This window comes from Bos indicus x Bos taurus, chromosome 28, assembly GCF_003369695.1.
Source record: "Bos indicus x Bos taurus breed Angus x Brahman F1 hybrid chromosome 28, Bos_hybrid_MaternalHap_v2.0, whole genome shotgun sequence".
In the NCBI taxonomy this organism is placed as follows: domain Eukaryota; kingdom Metazoa; phylum Chordata; class Mammalia; order Artiodactyla; family Bovidae; genus Bos; species Bos indicus x Bos taurus.
In genome coordinates, this window is record NC_040103.1 from 29,851,392 (window position 1) to 29,871,267 (window position 19,876).

The 19,876-nt window shown below is 40.1% G+C and overlaps 1 protein-coding gene across 4 annotated transcripts in view; it reads left to right on the plus strand.

The window, feature by feature from the left end:
- Positions 1–409: 409 nt before the first annotated feature.
- The window catches only part of VCL (vinculin), a 112,578-nt gene continuing 93,111 nt past the window's right edge, over positions 410–19,876 (plus strand). The window contains exon 1 of one of the 4 annotated variants that reach the window (XM_027530918.1): positions 410–716. In XM_027530918.1, coding sequence (XP_027386719.1) covers positions 549–716 — 168 coding nt within the window. In that variant the 5' untranslated portion in view covers positions 410–548. The remainder of the gene's footprint in view (positions 717–19,876) is intronic. The other 3 variants (XM_027530915.1, XM_027530916.1, XM_027530917.1) reach the window with 3 other exon arrangements.

Sequence of the window (19,876 nt, forward strand, 5' to 3'; positions counted from 1 at the left end):
GTGTGAAGGGAAAACTTGGGGAGCAGGGAACAGACTAATGGCTCTCGGGTCTCCTCGGACTCCAGCGCCGCCAGAGGTGAGGAGACCCCGCCCCACTGAGGTGATTCTGCAGAGGGGCGGAGTTCTGCAGAGCCGAAGCGGGAGGCGGCCTCGGGGGCGGGGCCCCCGGCTCCAGCCGCTCGCTCCGCTCCCACCATGCCCTTATAAGGAGCGCCCGGCGTTAAGGCTCGGGAATCCGGTCGCAATCCCTGCGGCGCAGCCCCAGTCCCAGGCCCCTCCCTTGGGAATGGGGGCGGGGCGGGGTCTTGGCGGCGCGGTTGCGGGGGCGGAGCATATCAAAGAGAGACCAATAGGAGTGGAGTCCTGGGTCTGAGCGGCGCTTCCATTGGGCGCGGCGACGCGAGCGGGCGGAGCGCCGGTGAGGCTGGTTACACTGAGGGAAGCCCCGACTCTGTAGTCGCTGCTCCGAGTCCGTCTCTGTGCGGGTCCCCGGCCCCTGGTTCTCAGTTCTCTGTAGCCCGCGGTTCGCCGCCCCGCTCGCCGCCGCGATGCCGGTGTTTCATACGCGCACGATTGAGAGCATTCTGGAGCCGGTGGCGCAGCAGATCTCGCACCTGGTGATTATGCACGAGGAAGGCGAGGTGGACGGCAAAGCCATCCCTGACCTCACCGCGCCTGTGGCCGCCGTGCAGGCGGCGGTCAGCAACCTCGTTCGGGTGAGTGCGCTGGGCCTGGGATGGGGATCGGGGGCGGGAGACGTTCCTGGGGTCCTGGCTCGCCTCACGGTTCCCGGTCACTGCCTGTGAGTTTGCGCGTGGACTCGGGAGCCAGATCGCCTCAGGTTTGAATATTGACTCCCCCGCTCTCTGACCTTGAGCGAGCCCTCGGGCCTCTCTGAGCTTCAGTCTCCTCATCTATAAAATGGGGACAATCCTAATAATGCCTGCCTTGCGGGTTTCTTGTGAACATTCAGTGAGGTGGTATTTATAAAGTGCTTAGCCCAGCTTATGACCTGTAGTAAGCGCTCAGTAAATGCTAGGTGTTAGGTTGTCTGATAGCCCCTTTCCTTAAGCTGGGTGTCGCCCCTCCCGTTGACAGCTTTGCTCTCAGCTCCTTTTTAGGCCTCCCCAGCCTGGCCTCTGGGCTGGCGGGTTCCTCTACTGACTCCCTGCCTCTCCTTCCAGGGATTCTTAAATAGGAGCCACGTTGTTCTCCCTTCTGATACTTCTGCCCCTCACCTTGAAACCTGCCTCACCCACCACCCCTTCCCAGAGCTCCGCGGGCCCGGCCCTTTTGTCCACTTGTCTTACTGACCCCTCAAGTCTGTCTCCTCGCTTCCTGAGGAGTCTACTTCTGCTCACACCTCTGGCACTCACAAACGCCGGGTGACTTCTTTATGCAGTAATTCGTGGGCACCAATCCCTTTCCCCCTTTCGCTTAACCCCGCTGCTTTTCATTCCCGCCCCCTCCCCCAACTCCTGTGGAGATTTCCACCTGGCTTTACCTGCTGTCACACGGCTTCCTCCCCCTGGGGCCTTTCCAGCCCCGGGGGCCCTCCTCCTCGGCCCCTCCTCCTGACAGGAAGCAAGATGGAGCTGCCGGGAGAGGCCTGTGGAATCTGGGATCTGCGGCCCCTGCCGGAGAAAAGAACGGGGCGTCTCCTCCCCAAGCCACAACTTTCCTGGATGGCTAAGTGGCTCCGCAGACCCCTGTCGCCCACAGCGGTGACTCGTAACTGAGGTGGTTCCTGGAGGAGGCGGAGCCCGCTTCTGAAATGGGAAAAGAGGTGCCCAGTCTCCTAACACCCCGCTGGCTAATATCACACTTTTCTTTCCCACCCTGGGTGGGTGACTCAGAAGGCTGCTGCCTGTGAGAAGCAACTTCGGAAAAAGTTCCTAAGGCTTCCCCACCGAGCTGTGTAAATAGAGTGTGTCAGGGTAGTTAGGAGGCTGGGAGGCCACTGTGAGTCTGGGTGCGGCTTGGGCTCCTTATCTGATTAGAGCACTTCAATGCACTTCAGCTGCTGAAAGTCTTCCTCAGTCTTCAGGGGCCCAGTTCAGGAGACTGGTAACTAGAAGACACTACTGACCAAATTCCCCATCTGTTTTCCCTGTAGATTTAGTTAGACTGTACTCAGGAAGAATACTGTGTTCACTCAAAATGTCTAGTTCTACATTGTTCTTATTTTTTTTATAATTTATTTTAATCTAAGGCTCCAGAGTACATTCTTATGTAGTGTTGTCTAACATGGCTGCATTCCAGGCCTCCATTTTTCAACAAATAGGAAACAATGTAAAGAGACAAGGTAATAGTGTCCCTCCAAGGAGTACTTCAGGAAATGAAATCTTAAAACCACATGTTGCACTTGGAACAGAGCTGGTGTAGTCTAGGGGCTGATATCTGGCTAGGCTATTTAGAGAAAAGTTATTTATGAGCTTCAGTGCATGAATTAATAAGAATTGAATGTCTGTTGTATAGGGAACATTTTAATAAATCAGGTTTTCAGGTTGAAATGTGCATTAGAATCACCAGTGGGGCTTTTTAGAAATAAAGATGTCCAGCTCCCATCCCAGACTTACTGAGGAGGTTGGGTCAAGGTCTTTGTGTTTTTAAGAAGCTCCATAGATGGCTGTGATACAGTCCCTTAGTAAACATTGTAATAGATTCTGTGAGACAAACAGAAGAAACGAGGGCAGTGATAAGCTAAAAACAAAATTATTACATACTTTCCAATGCATTACAAAAGAAGAAATTTGATAGGCGTTAGCAGAGAGAAAGTGAGGAGGATTGTGTTGATAGTCAGTGGTGAACAAAAGTACTTGTGATTAAGTCACTTCCAGGTTACAGCAAGTAGATTGTCTTGACTCGCTCAGGGAGGCAAGCTGGAGAGAAACTGGAGCTGAAGTTGGTGCATGCTGTATGGGCAGTTTAACAGAAGTCCAATAAAATGAAAAAGAATGGAAGGGAGAGGATAAGAGTGTGTGAGGGAAACTGTATAGATTGTGTTCTGGGGAGCCCAGAGGATTTACCCATTGCTTGGAATTCTGGGTGACTGTTGTGGCCCTTGTGTATATGCTACTGAATTGTGTACATGTGTCAAGTTCCTAACTAGATTGTGTCTCATATGATATGTATGTGCTCCCCAGTTCCTACCCTTAACATTGGCACATGGGATGGCTTGATATTGTTGAAGGAAAGAAGGAACTATGGGAAGGCAGATAAATTAGGAGACTAAAAATTGGTTGGTCATGAAGAAAATGAGAGGACTTTGGGTTTGGCAGGCAAAATGGAGCAGGAAATAGGACTATTTTAGAAATACAGTAGAAGAAGAATTAGTAGAGCCTGATTATAGAACTCTCACAGAAGAAATGTGATGTTCCTCTAATGAATCTGATTTTTGAACAAGTATTCCAAAATGTATGCAATTCACATTTCTTTCAGTTACCTTGGGAGGCTATATCCCTATTCCAATGTTTCTCTTTGGGATTTTTTTTTTTTTTAACAGATTATATATATACAAATAAATTTGTTTTATTTTGGTCAAGAAAATTTTGTCTGAAGTGGGTATTGCTTAACCTTACTACTATTTTTGAGTCTAAAGTGACTTTTGAATATTTCCAAAATGAAAATATACCCAATGATGATGAAATTCTGCATTGTTAAGCAGTGGTCATCCACTTATCAGATCGGTATTTATTGAGAACCCCCTTTTAACATCAAAGCAGTAAGTATTATGTTGGCCAGAGTAAGTATAATATTGGATTGAAAGTCATAAGTGGCCCAGAGAAAGTGATGTATGGAAGTTCAGAGGAAGATGAGGTCACTTTTCTTGAGAACATGGGGAAGACTTTATGGAGAAGGTAACCTCTGAACTGGCCTTAAAGAAGATGGTATTTGAACATTTAAGGATGTGGTAATCCCGGGGATGGGGGAGCCTGGTGGGCTGCCATCTCTGGGGTCGCACAGAGTCGGACACGACTGAAGTGACTTAGCTTAGCTTAGCTTAAGAAAGGCATTATAGGTAGAAAGGACTACCTGAACAGAGGCATAGAATTACTGAGAATCTGAGGGAGGACCAAGTTTTGACTTAGGGAATCATTAAGCAAAACATTTGGATTTGCAATTTTTCATGTTATTTGTTAAGTAAAAGTAGTCTGGTCACTTAATATATGTATCATCACAATTGAGTCATCACTTTTACTCCACCCTTAGAGAGAGGGTAGGATGAGATTATTTACATGTCTTTTTTCTAGTGAATAAGATCATTTAAAAAAAAACAGCTTTGTTGATATATAATTTACATACCATACAATTCACTCATTTAAAGTGTACAATTCCCTGTTTCTCAGTGTATTTATAGAATTGTACAACATCTCCAGAGTCTAATTTTAGGACATTTTTGTTCCCTCAGAAAGAAACTTCATACCCATTACATTCACTGATTTTCTCCCATCCCCTAATACCCTAGCCTTAGGCAACCATCAATTTGCTTTCGGTCTTTATGGATTTGCACATTTTGGACACTTCATGTAAATGGAATCGTAAAATATGTGGCCTCCTCTGTCTGACTTTTCACTTAGCATAATGTTTTCATCTGTGGTGTAGTATGTGTCAGAAATTCATTCCTTTTTGTTGCTGAATAATATTCCATTGTATAAAATAAGGCCATTTTAAACACAGAGAGTGATTCTAATGCAGTAATAAAACAAAGAGGGGACCTAGGAGAAAGAAGGGTGGGAAAGGAAAAATAGAGGAGGGGTACAAGTTTTAAAAGCAATGTGAAAAATTCAGACGTCTTCGGCTGTCTGTGTTGTAGCATGGTATATAAATTTTTCTTTTTTCCCATTGAAGTGGCCCATAGAAATCTGAGTCTTTGTGACCGTAAAGTCATGCCAGTTTTGTTAATGGGGTTCATACACTTTGCCTTCTCCATTGCATCTGAGGGCATGTGTTGTAATTACTCCTGGGGCTCATGAAATATTTATTTTGGGAGTTTTGTGGCTTTGACTTTTATGAGCCTCACCCATATATCATACCCTGTTGGGACCAGCTCTGGGACAAATAGCAGCATTGTCTTTAAACTGATAGATGGGTAAGACTGTTCTGTTCTTAAAAAGAAATCAGCAGTTTATTTTGTTGTTAATACGTTATCTGTATTAACATCTGAAATTATTCCTACTTTAATTTCTTTTGGTTGATGTTGGACTCACTTCATTTAAAATAGATAGCAATGTTTGGGTGACAGGGCTATGGGTGATCTTTCTCTTCTTAATATTCTGTATTTTCTAATTTTTAAAATGGAAATATTCATTCCTATATTAAGGAAAAATTAAGGTAAATAATAAGAATATATAATTCTTTATAGTTTATAAAATGCTTTCATATAAACATATATATAATCTCATAGCAATCCTTTAAGGTAGATATTGCTATGTTCCCAATTTTACAGATGAAGATACTGTAAATCAGTTACGTAACCTGCCTGCAGTGGCACAGCTGCTTAGTAGTGGAGCTTGGACTCAAACTCTGTTTCTCTCACTCTGGACCCTCTGCTTTTTTCACTTTACTTTGCTGTGTCCACTTGTCTTGGATCTGGCAAGATTATCTGTTTAAAGCCTGCCTTTGGCATGGCCTGTGTGAAGGGCCTATATTAAAAAAATGATGTGAAGGTAGTGTTCTGTTTCACAGCGACATTTAATTCTGCAGCTTAAAAAAAAATAGATACAGATAGTACAAAAGTATTTATGTCTGTAAAAGATAAAGACTTTTTCTAGTGTATTTAGAGGCTTAGCTTGAAGTCTATTAGAACTAAATAGTATTTAAAGTAGGTTTGTAGGATTTCTTTATATTTAAATAGTATTTAAAGTAGGCTTGTGGGTTCTTTGGGGAATTATGAAGTTTCATTTGGAACAGATCAAAAGAGATATACAAATGGGACTTAAATCTGCTCATGACTGAGAGAATGGAAGAGTTTTGGAGACTGTGTTTCTACAACTATGTTTATAATTTTAGTGGAGCCCCAGTTTAAGTATTTGTTTATATATATACTGACACTATAGAAAGTTGGGCTTTTCTAAAGCTGTTTTATAAATACCACTGGTATAACAGTGGACACAATAAAAGTTATTTTATATTTCATGGACACAATAAAAGTTATTTTATATTTTATGGACAAAATAAAAGTTAAAGTCCTGTGCTGTCAACCACAGTATCCTAAACTGACTCCTTTTGCCCTTGTCAGGAGTAAGGACGGCTTTAAGGCAACTGCTTTTATGGATGTGGGACTAATTTGGATTTTAATATTTCTTGTATATTTGTTAAAAGAGTAGTCTGGTAATTTTATATACTTAATTACTGGTTATTTTTACACACACACACATATATATCTATAATACTTATGTTTTATATGTATCACAACTGAGAGGGTCATTATTTTAAAAGCTTTCTGACAACTTCCTGGTCTTGCTGGCACACCTTGAAAGAGGGTAGGATGGGAACATCTTAATACAGTATACAGCTAGCATAGCAGGTATTGTTTTTCTCTTTTGACAGCCATCATACTTGGTCAGTATTTGTCTTCACTGGGTTGAAGGTTTCTCAATGGCAGGGACCATGTCTGTGTGTTTGCTTCTTTATTTCCAGTGTCAAGTTGGTAATAGGTATGAAATATAACTTTAAAAATACTAAATACATAGCATTCATTTTTTATGCACAAAATATTATAATAGAAATTTTTGTGTGGCAAATATCTTCCATCCCCAGCTTTTAAACATCTGGTGTACTGAATTTGAACAGTCTCTTCAAATTTATAATAGGCCTCATCTGAAACAAGTAGAATGTATACTGAGAGGGAGGAATGAATGGCTAACTGCCCATTGTTTGAGATAACAAAAGTGTTAGGCTATTTTGGGTTGTGGTTCTCTGTTTCAGAGTCATTTCAACTATGCAGGCCACTTACTAAATTCATAATGTGCGAATATGTTGCCTCCTGTCTGAAAGTGGCATTGAGATTTTGCATTCTTTTTGAATTGTTTTGTCTTTTTAAAATTTAACAGTTTAGTCCAGGGGTTGATATAGTGTTTGGAGCTCTGCTAGTTACAGTGCAGTATCATACCATGAGTCATCAATGCCTCATTAAAAGATTTTTATTTCCTTGAACCATATGGCAGAAGACAAAGATTTCAGAAAGTTGATCTGGTTCTTTTTTGTGTTGTGGCTGATCTGCGGCCCAACTTTTTCAGTGAACCTTATGTCATGGTCACGACGGTGGGGTATATTTTTACATAATAAACCAGCATTAGAGCAGTATCAAAAGAAGTAGCTGTATGGAAAGAGCAAATGTCAGAGATCAGTTGGTATCCCAGCAAGTTTTCTCTCTAGGATAATGCTCCGTGCTCAGGACTCTTGCTGAGAAGGGTTATTCTGTCAGTTCATGTTGCTTTCAGGCCAGTCTGCTTTTAAATCTTCCCAAATAGAAAGGACTAAAAGAAGAAAACAAACTTTAGCCTTGGCTTTTTTAAGCTCCAACAGCCTTCAGTGCTATGTAGTATAAATATTTCAGAGTGAGCTTTAAGGGGTAAAGTTCAAATCTGTAATAAGACTCTGAAACACCCAGAGATGAAAGTTTATATATGTGAGGAAGGACCTCCCATTGGAGGCTTTCATCTGTCTTTCTGTTACTTGTCTGGACCTGTAGAATCCTTACAGTATACATTTGGGTATATTGGGCCACACAGTTAAGTTCAGATAACATACGTTTTGAGTTATCTAGGTGACTACTCCTCTGATTTTTTTTCTGTAATTTTCTTATTCAGTTTCTGTTGGGAATGGTTATGAGAGGAAGGCTATCTTACTTGTTTCTCCTTAATAATTTACAAAAGAAGTTAATTAGGGAAGGAAGTTGAAATAAATATATAAGTAGAGGATTTTTGTTCATTTGTATTTTTATCATAGTTAAACTGTTTTATCTTTCATTTAAAATAATACTAGTGAATAGTATACTATCAATAATTATTTTTTGTCATGCTGAGCCTTCATATAGTCTTTCAAAAAGAACAGTTTTTCTTGTTACAACAGTATTATACTTTTTATTGTTGAAATTTATAAAAATCTATAGTCACAGTCTTCTTACAGTGTTTCTCAGCCTTTTCCAGTCTTTTTCCTCTAGTCCAAACCCATTTGTTTCCACAGATATAAATACAAACTTAACTATATATAGATGCACCAGTTCTTATCCTTTTCCACCACTAACACCCCTCCTCCCAAACCATTTAATTCACTTTACTGCTCAAAAATTTGCAAACAAAAGCAAGGAAACCCAGTCTGTTATAACTGTCCAGGATTTTCACTGCCATGTGCTGTTTGGGGAGCCATAATACTTAGCTAACAGCTCTTTCGGAGAAGGCAATGGCACCCCACTCCAGTACTCTTGTCTGGAAAATCCCATGGATGGAGGAGCCTGGTAGGCTGTAGTCCATGGGGTCGCTAAGAGTCGGACACAACTGAGCGACTTCACTTTCACTTTTCACTTTCATGCATTGGAGAAGGAAATGGCAACCCACTCCAGTGTTCTTGCCTGGAGAATCCCAGGGACGGGGGAGCCTGGTGGGCTGCCGTCTGTGGGGTTGCACAGAGTTGGACACTACTGAAGCGACTTAGCAGCAGCAGCAGCAACAGCTCTTTAAGTGAGTGACGAATGAAATAAGTTCAAAATAATGGGCTGGGTCCGGAAAGAACTTCTAATCTCAACATCCTCTTTAAAGATATGGGGTCTTTACATTGAATAAGTTTGTGCATTTTATGTACACAAAGGGATAAGGTATGATAGAGTAATGAATAAAAGAGGACTTGTATAATTAGATATAGGCAGTTAGGGAGTGCTTGCTTTCTTTCCAGTCCCTTGGTAAAACTTTGTAGATCTTCTGTTCTTATATGCTGGGTCATCAATCTTTGGATAATTGATTTGATTGATTGTGTGCTTGTTACTCTCTCTCTCCCTACTCCCCTAGGCTGTCTCCCTCTAAGACTGCTGGTTTCTGGAGGGCAAAGACTGGTTATATTCTTGATATTCCCAGCATTGTCCTTATCGTGGTATCCCAGGTGGTGCAGTGGTAAAGGATCTGCCTGCTGGTGCAGGAGACTGGAGTTTGATCTCTGGGTCTGGAAGTTCCCCTGGAGGAGAAAATGGCAACCGGTCCCAATATTCTTGCCTGGAAAATCCCATGGACAGAGGAGCCTGGTGGATCCTCTGTCCATACAGTCCATAGGGTAGCACAGCGTCAGACATGACTGAGTGCACATGCACATGCACACTTACCCCATCTTGTGCTCATAGTATTCCTGTGATAAATGTGTTGTGCTTTGATATTCACTGTAGCCGCTAGTCATCCTAGGTTTATTCATGATGATAAAGATAGCTCACTATCTCTTGCCTCCATTGGATGACTTGGTATTCTCTTCTGCCCTTCAGTTCAGTTCAGTTCAGTTCAGTCGCTCAGTCGTGTCCGAGTCTTTGCAAGCCCATGAATCGCAGCACACCAGGCCTCCCTGTCCATCACCAACTCCCGGAGTTCACTCAGACTCACGGCCATCGAGTCGGTGATGCCATCCAGCCATCTCATCCTCTGTCGTCCCCTTCTCCTCCTGCCCCCAATCCCTCCCAGCATCAGAGTCTTTTCCAAGGAGTCAACTCTTTGCATGAGGTGGCCAAAGTACTGGAGTTTCAGCTTTAGCATCATTCCTTCCAAAGAAATCCCAGGGCTGATCTCCTTCAGAATGGACTGGTTGGATCTCCTTGCAGTCCAAGGGACTCTCAAGAGTCTTCTCCAACACCACAGTTCAAAAGCATCAATTCTTCGGCGCTCAGCTTTCTTCACAGTCCAACTCTCACATCCATACATGACCACTGGAAAAACAGATTCATAAATATTATATTGTGTTGGTTACATAATTGGAACTTTAGATTCCAAAAACTGTAACTTCTATCAGAAGTCAGCTTTTTGGATTGGTATGAATGTGGGATGTGTGTATGTATAGAGGATGAGAAGAAGTGAATCTTAGAACTAAAAATGTTTTACAAGTATTGTTAAGTTGCAGAAAATAGACTCTTGGCCCTTAGAGAATTTCCCACTGATAAGAATTCCAGTTGAATGATTTTTAAGGGGAAAGTGGCTGAATTTCATTGCAGTTGGCCACAGTCCAAGCCAAAGTCATTCCTTCTTTTGAAATAAGCTTAACTTATTCCCATAGGTAGGCTTTCTGTGAAGAAAGAAAAATGGTATATTTGTTCTTAGATTTGAAAGTTGAGGGACCAACTAGCAACTTATCTAGCTTCCCTGTATTTCCAGCCTTCTCTCTGTCCCCACCCCATCCCTGGAGAACTGGATCATCTTTTATCTGTAAGGTGGACAACACGTTTTTATTCATTTAATTCAAATAGATAAGGATATCTGAATGTGCCAATAAATTTCTAGTAACACTCAATTTTCTTATTCTATGGCTGTCACTCAACAGCAAAATTAGTTATCAGACTCTACTATGCACATTGCCTGGTGTTCTGAATGATTTGTTGTCATGCAGTCACTAAGTTGTGTCCAACTCATTGTCACCTCATGGACCACAGTATGCCAGGCTTCCCTGTCCTTCACTATTTCCCAGAGTTTGCTCAAATTCGTGTCCATTGAGTCAGTAATGCCATCCAACCATCTTATTCTCAGTTGTCCCCTTTCTCCTTCTGCCCTCAATCTTTCCCAGCATCAGGGTCTTTTCTAATGAGTCGGCTCTTCACATCAGATGGCCAAAGTATTGGAGCTTCAGCTTCAGCATCAGTCCTTCCAGTGAATATTCAGGGTTGATTTCCTTTAGGATTGACTAGTTTCATCTTGCTGTCCAAGGGACTCTCAAGAGTTATCTCCTGTGCCACAATTCAAAAGCATCCATTCTTTGGCATTCAGCCTTCTTTATGGTCCAACTCTCAGATATGGTCTGTGGCCTCAAGTTGTTAAAACACAGGTGAAATTTATGATCTTATAAAAGATTTAGCTTATCTACATTCTCTCCATGCATCAAATTATTGTGGAATTTAAATTATTTACTTAAAGGGTTGTGTGTTGGTAACAATAGTTTTTATTCCTTGGAGCCATGGAGAAAGTATGAGTGGTCTAGCAGCAGAACGCTCAGGTGGTGTGCCCCCAGTTAGGAAAAGAATTCTGATCATTGGCTTTCAGCTTCCCTCTTCCTGTGATTCTCTAGGCACAGTGGGTATTCATTTCCTCAAAGCTGGGTGCTGCTTGTGGGCTATCACATGGGCTGTTCCCTCTGCCTGAGCTACTCTTTACTTGGATTTCGAAGTAAAGCTGTTCTTTACTTGGATCATTTCTGTTAATCCATATTAAATATCAGCTTTTTAGGGTTGACTCTAAAAAGTCAAAGGTTGACCTCCTTGACTCTGCCTTCAAAACTATGTTAGGTCACTCTATCATATGATTATTTTTTTCTTTATTGTGCTTTTTATAATTATAAGTCATTATTTGTGTGATGATTACTTCTTTAACGTCTTTTTCCCTCTAGAGTCCCATGGGCAAATACTGGCTCTGCTGTGTTTGCCCCTGAATTTCCAGCACCCATTGAAGTGCTTGACACATAGAAGAGTCTTAAGGAATGATTGTTGAATGAACAAGAGGGAAGACCACTTGCTGCTTCCCTACCCCTAGACTGTTCTATGCTTCTTTGGAAAAATGTATATCACGCGTGGGTGAATCTTGGCAAAATTTAGCTGCCAATTAGGAAAGCAGCTGTAAATCATTTCTTAGCATGGGGTATTGCATGCAGTAGGATCATCCAATTCATGTTTCCTGAATGAATAAGTTCTAGGCATAAGAGTCCTGGAGTGCAGATGGGGATAATCCTTTTCAGCACAGAATCATTCAGGGTATGTAAATGTAAATAAAAATATAGCGTGGGTTTGGGATTCTCTATTAGTTTTGATGCTTTGTAAATGAATAGCTTTGGCAACGTGCATCTAGTATGAGTTAGCAAATACCAAAATCAGATATAGATATAAGGTACTCCCCTGGAGAAGGGTATGGCAACCCACTCCAGTATTCTTGCCTTGAGAATCCCATGGACAGAGGAGCCTGGTGGGCTACAGTCCATAGGGTCACAAAGAGTCAGACATGACTGAAGTGACTTAGCATGCATGCACACACGCAAGGTAATTCAGCCTAGAATATAATGGTTAAGAGTAAACACTTAAGGTTTAAATCCTGCCATTGATTGACACCTACAACATATATAACATTGGAGAAAGTATTTAATTTCTGTTTCTCATAGTCCTCTTCTGTAAAACAAAGCTAATATTAGTATCTGACTTAGAGTGTAGTATTGTGAAGATTAATGAGTTCATAAAAATGTTTAGAACTATGCCTGACAGGTAAGAGCTCAGTGAGTGTTAGATATATTAATATATTTTCCCATGATTTTTAAGTTATATTTTAAATGTTAGTCTAATGAAAAGGCAATGTTGATTTTTTTTTTTTTAATGTCTAACTCCTAACTTTTACTGAACAAGGCAAAGTGCCAGTGAAAGCTTTCCATAGAATTCCATATGTTGTGGAATATACAGTTTTATCAACTGTGGGGAAAATATATCTCACAGTTTAGGTGCCTGAGCCTTTGATTGCCAGTTTCTTGCGATTTAAATCAGACATCTAAATTTATGATTGATATCCCCTTTATTTGGAGCAATAGTGAGGGTACCCACCCCAATTTAAAAGCAAAAATTGAGACTTAGGATTTGAGCTGTATTCCAAGCATTCATTATCCTATTTTCTAAAAAAGAAAAACACTGAAGGGGTAGTCACTAAAATAAATGGAATTGGCTCTTACAGGTGGGGTTGAAAACTATCATGCATTTGTGAGATAGAATTCATCTTGTTCTGGAACAGCCAAATTGATTTAACAAATATTTAATGACTACATGTTATGCTGGATACTGGAAAAGGTTAGTATCTCTAGCTTGAAAGGAAGGATAGAATCTCTTCAAATGTCCCATCAATATAAGAGTAATAGGTGGACTTCCCTGGTGAGTAAGAATCCACCTTCCAATGCAGAGGATGTGGGTTTGATCCCTGGTTGGAAAACTAGGATCCTACATGCCCTGGGACAGTTAAGCCGGTATGCTGCAACTACCGAGCCCCTGTGCCACACCAAAGACCCAGCACAGCCCTTCTCTCCCCGCCGCCCCCGTCCCCCACCAGAAGAAATAGTGAGTTAGAAAAAACTATTATTTCTAATGTTTCAGTGGTTTTCTTTTAACATGCATATTTAGCTTCAAAATCTTAAATTAATTGGCACCTTTACTGTTTACTTGAATAAAATGGCAAAGTATTTGTAATCCCACTGTCCCCTTATATATGGTTGTCTGAGATTTTGTTTCTCTCTTGATTTTTTTCACCCCATAAATTAGACACTGTTGTTCTCTTATACTGTTGCTTTCCCCCTCATTTACCTATGTGTTCACCGTTTTCTTTGTGATATAAGAGAAACAGTGAACAAATCTCCCTTCTTCCTGAAGTCTCTCCTTTACTAATATCTTTAGGTGGGTCTTTGGGCAGTACACACTCTAGTTCTTTTATCTGAAAATATCTTTTATTTTGCCATCTGTTTTTTGAAAGATAATTTCATTGGATATACAAAAATAGGCCAGTAGTAATTTTTCTCCAGCACCTTGAAAATATTATTCCAGTGTTTTCTGTGTTCACATCTGCCATCAGTCTAATTGTTATTTTGCTCCAGATGATGATTTTTTTCCTTAGTGAGTTTTAAAGTCCTTATTTATCTTTCTTGGGATTTTTTGGGCTCCCTGATTTTGAGGGTCAGTTTCTTTTATCAATGCTAGAAAATTCTTAACTATCATCTCTTTGAATTTTTGCCTTTCTTCATTTTGTTCTCACCCTTTGGAAGCGTAGAGATTTTCTCACTCTATCCTCTGTATATCTGAACTGCTTATATTTTCCATTTCGTTATTTCTTCAGCTCTTCCAGTTTGTTCGTTCTCATTCAACTGGGTCTAATATGCCATTTAACTCAGCCACTGAGTTTTTAATTTTTTTTTTTTTGAGTTTTTAATTTAAATGGCAGTATTTTTCATTTTTAGAACTGTATCTTTTTCAAATCTGGTCAGTATTGGTAGTCTCTTGTTCTTTCATCATACTTTTTTAAAAAGATTGCTTTTATTTTCATTTTGTTTGATGAAAAACATCTTGGAGTGTAAGGAATTATGAGAGTAGAAAGGCACTTATAAAATCTGTTGAAATGCCAGGAAATCATTACTGTTGAAGTCACTGATTCGTTTTTTTTTTTTTTTTTCCCTCTTTTAAAAAGTTTTTATTGTAGTAAAATATACATAAAATTTACTGTATTAACTATTTTTAAGTATATCGTTTTGTGGCATTAAGTACATTCACATTTTTCTTTAGCCATCACCATGATTTCCAGAATCTTTTATTTTTCTCAGTTGGAACTTTGTACCCATTAAACCCTAACTCCCCATTTCTTTCTTTGGTAAGTGCAATTCCACTATCCATCCCACTTAATTTGACTTCTCTAGGTACCTTATGTAAGTATAATCATACTGTAAGAACAGTATTTGTTCTTTTGTGAGTGGCATATTTCACTTAGCAATGTATCTTTGGATTTCATCCATGTTGTAGTAAGTATCAAAATTTCCTTCCTTTTTAAGGCTGAATAATATTCCATTTCATCACATTTGGCTTCCAGCGTTTGGCTAAGGCAAGTAATGCTGCTATTTCATCACACTTTTAATGCTTTCTGAGGTCTGGATTCTGTCCCCGAGGGGTATAAACTGACGAACTCATGGGGGACTGCAAACCCAACTTCTAATATAAGGGAGCAAACTTATAATCAAAGTCTGAAGGACCTTTTAAAGAGTAAGGTGGAAAGAAGACAAGAGGGGAAGTTCATTCTGTGTTACAGAGAAGCAGTGTTTGAAGCATGAGAGAGTGCTCCAGCCAGAGAAAACCTGGAATGCCTTCTGAGCAGAGAGAATGAAAAGATAGAAGAGTGTGAGTGTGCCGTAGGGAGTGGGGAAGCTTTAGTGATGATACTGTTAAGGTAGATTGTGCTAGTTTGTGAAGGGACTTACATGCCATAATCACTGAACAAACCTTCAATTTTTGAATAAGTGAAAATTTTACCCTGGTTCAGAATTTAAAATAGTGAATTGTCTCCGTCCCACCCTTGAATTCCAGCCACCTTGGTTCCCTCCTCAGAGGAAACTAATGGATAAAGGAGACCAAATGTCTTGAGTGTGCTTCTAGAGATAGTTATGCATATTCAGGCAGTTGTATTCCTCTTATACAAATGGTGACCTATTACCTTGTTTTGTTCCTTGATTTTTCCCCCCTTAACCTGTTTAGATGGAGAAGGCAATGGCACCCTACTCCAATACTCTTGCCTGGAAAATCCCATGGACAGAGGAGCCTGGAAGGCTGCAGTCCACGGGGTTGCTAAGAGTTGGGCACGACAGAGCGACTTCACTTTCACTTTTCACTTTCATGCACTGGAAAAAGAAATGGCAACCCACTCCAGTGTTCTTGCCTAGAGAATCCCAGGGACGGGGGAGCCTGGTGGGCTGCCGTTTATGGGGTCGCACAGAGTCGGACACGACTGAAGCGACTTAGCAGCAGCAGCAGCAGCAGCAGCAACCTGTTTAGAAGAACATTTCTTATCAGTTTATGTAGAACTTTCTCTTTTTTTAAATTACATTTTTTTTCTTTCTGGGCCATACCACGTGGCATGAGCGGTCTTATTTCCCTGACCAGGGATCGAACCCCAGGCCCCTGCAGTGGAAGTACAGAGTTCTAACCACTGGTACACCAAAAAAGTCCTATCTTCCTTTTTTTTTGAAATTGAAGTATAGTTGATGTACAATATTATGTTATAGATATAGTGTTATAGATACAGTAGAGTAATTCACAATTTTTAATGGTTATAGTCCATTTACAGTTATTATAAGATATGGGGAATATTTTCTGTATTGAATAGTATATCCTTTTAACTTGCTCCATCCAAGCTTTCTCTTCTTTTGATAGTTACATGATGATTCACTGATGGTTGTAACACAGTTTATTTAACTAGACCCTTGTGGAAATACCTTAAGTTACTTATGATCTTTTACTAATTCAGGCAGTGTGGCAGTGAATGACATAGATATGTCATTTTATATGTGTGCAGGTACATTTATAGGATAATTTTTAGAAAGGGAATTATTTTCGTGTTATATTATGTTCATGAACTCTGTTTCATGAACATTCTAAGCCCTGGATGTTTAGGCAGTGGAGGGATTTTAAGCTGACGTTTAACATGGATAGTTTTGAGCTTTAGTAAGACATCCCTGGTAGTGGTGAGGAGATAGATCAGCAAGTGAGACACAGGAGTTGGAGAGCCACCCATTAAAAATGGTTAAGGTTGCCTTCAAGCAGCGGGAGGGATGCAGATAAAGAGGCGACATTCTAGAGAGAGCGTCTTTATTATGTAATTTACATTTGGATTCATAGTATTCTCAACAATATGTCAGTAAAACAAATGTTTTTAAAACTATTTTACGTATCCTCAATTATTTTATTTATACTGTGTGCTTATCATTCCCATTTTATAGGTGGGATAACTAAGGCTCATAGAACCTTGAGCTAGTAAGTGGCAGGGCCAGTTTTAATTATGCAAATAAAATCACTTTGAACTGCATGACAGAATAACTAGAATCCTTATCAAATTTCAAAGAAGTCAACAATTTTATTGACACAGCAAGTTGTATCCACACTTTTTTGATCTCATATGGAAGCAGGAAAACTCTAGAGAAGACAGAAAGAAAAGATCTAATTGAAATTGGAAGCTCAAAGAAAGGTCTGTAAAGGAAGGACTGACTATACTTACCCTTGAACTCAGGTATGCCAATGGTTTTTAATTACTCCAATGTGTATTCCAAGATGGCATGGAAAGATTTGTATGCTAAGATGTTATGCACAAAACAGCAGACAGATATGTTTAGAATGATCCCATTTTGTATTATTTTATATATGGAAGAGCATATACTAAAATGTGGTGGGATTGAGTCGTGGGATTTCAGGTTAAAATTTTTTGTTTTTCTTACCCTAATTCATGTTTGTCTTTTAACAGTAAACATGTACAACTTTTGAAGTAAAAAAAAAAGAGATAAGCAAGTATTTTCCCACATCTTTGTATCATTATTGTTTGCATTATTCTCACTGCCTGGAATTATTCTTCCTCTCCTGTTTAGAAGGGGTCCAGTGTTGATGTCACCTTCTCCATGAAGCTCTGTTTAGGTTGCTTAGTTGAAATTAGTCTCTAATTTTGCTGTTTCCACGAGGCATGGCCATGTTTCCTATTAAATACCACCATGAATTAGAGCTGCTGTACTGTGTGCGTGCCTGTTTGCACCCCTCTTCTTCCAACTCCACCCAGCTTCCAAATTTGAGTTCTAGAAACATGTAGTGTTCCCATTGACTCTGATTGCTCACACTTGATGGAACCTAGAATGTTGAATTGGTTGTATTTGTAGCAGTGCAATATTTTCCTCTGTCAGAGCAAACAAAGATAGATATAAATTCTGAGTCACAATCAGCAGGGTGATTTTTAAATTCTGAGGGCAATGATATATCTATGTACACTGGATGAATACTCTTTCCTAATTTGAGAAGGCTGCTGAAAAATATCTGGAGTGAAAGGAGCCATAAATAAATAAACATCACCTTTATAACTGCCGTATCTATTGGATCTCTAAAACCAAAACATAAAAGCTACATTTTACCCGAGAACTTTTATCTTGGAACTGGAAATTCTAATTTGGGTTGTTTGTTTGAAAGCTTCCACAGAAAGGCAAATTCCTCAGTCATGAACTCGACTGCAGGCACTGAGGAATGGGAATGCAAAAATAACCTTTTTCCCCCGTCCCTGGAAATTGACCTCTTTTATTATGTTTGTGAAATAAACCTTTTCCTCATCATTTTTAAAAGTAGTGTTTTGTTGATCCTTCCATATCATCTCCCCGCCCCCCTTTTCTTAAAGCTACTTGCCTAGATTAGGCTTTAATATTACCTGTTCTTGAGAGTTGTCTACTAATTTCTCACTCTCATCTATTACTGGCAAGTAAAGATTCTAGGATCAACTCTGATCTCAACACTTTCTTGTCCAGAAACCGGCACCTCCTCCCATTGTTTTCTAAATTCATTTAAATTCCTTTTTCCAGCTCTTTTTAAAAATTGAATATATTTGACATATAACATTGTTAAAATTTTAGGCATACAATGTTTCTTATCAAATAAATATATTTTATATGTTCATATATTGCAATATGTTGCTGTTTAGTACTATTTATCACTTATAATTATAGTACAATCTTGTCTATCTTATTCTAGCTCTTGATGGTTATTACACTTTACCCCCTTTTGTTCATATTTCTTTATGGAGTAGAGAAACTAGCAAATTACAGCCTGTGGGCCAAATTTTATACTGCCCAGGAGCTAAGAATAGTGTTTAATTTTGAAGTATTTGAAAAGTCAGAAGAAGAAGAATATTTTGTGACGCATGAATTTATATAAAATTGAAAATTTAATATCCATAAATAAAACTGTATTGCACACAGCCTTGCACACTTATTTACATGTTTTCTATGACTGCTTTCACACTGCAGTAGTGGTGAGAAGTGCTGGCACAGAAGTGCTGTGCCATATGACCCACAGAGCCTAAAATATTTACTCTCTGGCCCTTCATGGAAAAAATTGCCAACCCTCGACCTAGAGTCATAGATTTATAAAGTTGGAAATAAGACCTCAGAGATATTCTGCTCCAACTCTTCATTTTAAAAATGAGAAAGTGTATTCTCAGACGCAGTCAACAGTATGTCTAAAGCAAGGTCCCTTTGGCAGTGGGAAAGCCATGATCAGAGTCACTGCTGGCCCTGTTTTCCCATGGTACCCTTCCATGAAGTCTGTACCAGCCTGCTTAGACTGCTGGCTGTTCATGAACAAACTCCAGTTTGTGTCACCTCCGCTTCTATGCATATGCTGAATTTCCTTCCAAGATGCCTTCTTCCCTCCAGAGATTTTATCCATTCATACCTTAAAGCTCATCTCAAATACTGAAGATTGCCCTTATCTCAGCAACTGGTTGAGCTCTCTGTCCACCTACCCCCAGTAATACTAAGTTATAGCTCCCCGATAGAACTCACCAGAGTCATTTAGTTCTGATGCTCTTCCAGGCCATAAACTTAGTAACAGTGCATCTGTATATCACCTGAGGAAGTGTCACCAGCACATTGCCTTACACACAAAATTCTGAGGACGTAATGAACCAATCTAAAAATGTCAAGATCCAGAGGCACTTTCAAGATCTCTAATTTACTTCTCTTCTATTAAAAAGAAAGAGAAAAAATGAAACAGAACTGAGTAGTATTTTTGATGGGATCAGCTATATAGAAGAGTTCATAGGGAATTTACCTACACCATATTCACCTGGCTATTAATGAAGTATATACACCCTGGGAAGAGAACTTGGGTTTGTCCTAAGGAGGATTATCTAACTGTGTGATGATTATTTAAGCCTTTAGTATATTTGTTGATTACTAGGGCTTCAGTACTCTTGCCTGGAAAATCCCATGAATGAAGGAGCCTTGTAGGCTGCAGTCCATGGGGTCGCTAAGAGTTGGACACGACTGAGCGACTTCACTTTCACTTTTTCACTTTAATGCATTGGAGAAGGAAATGGCAACCCACTCCAGTGTTCTTGCCTGGAGAATCCCAGGGGCAGGAGAGCCTGGTGGGCTGACGTCTATGGGGTCA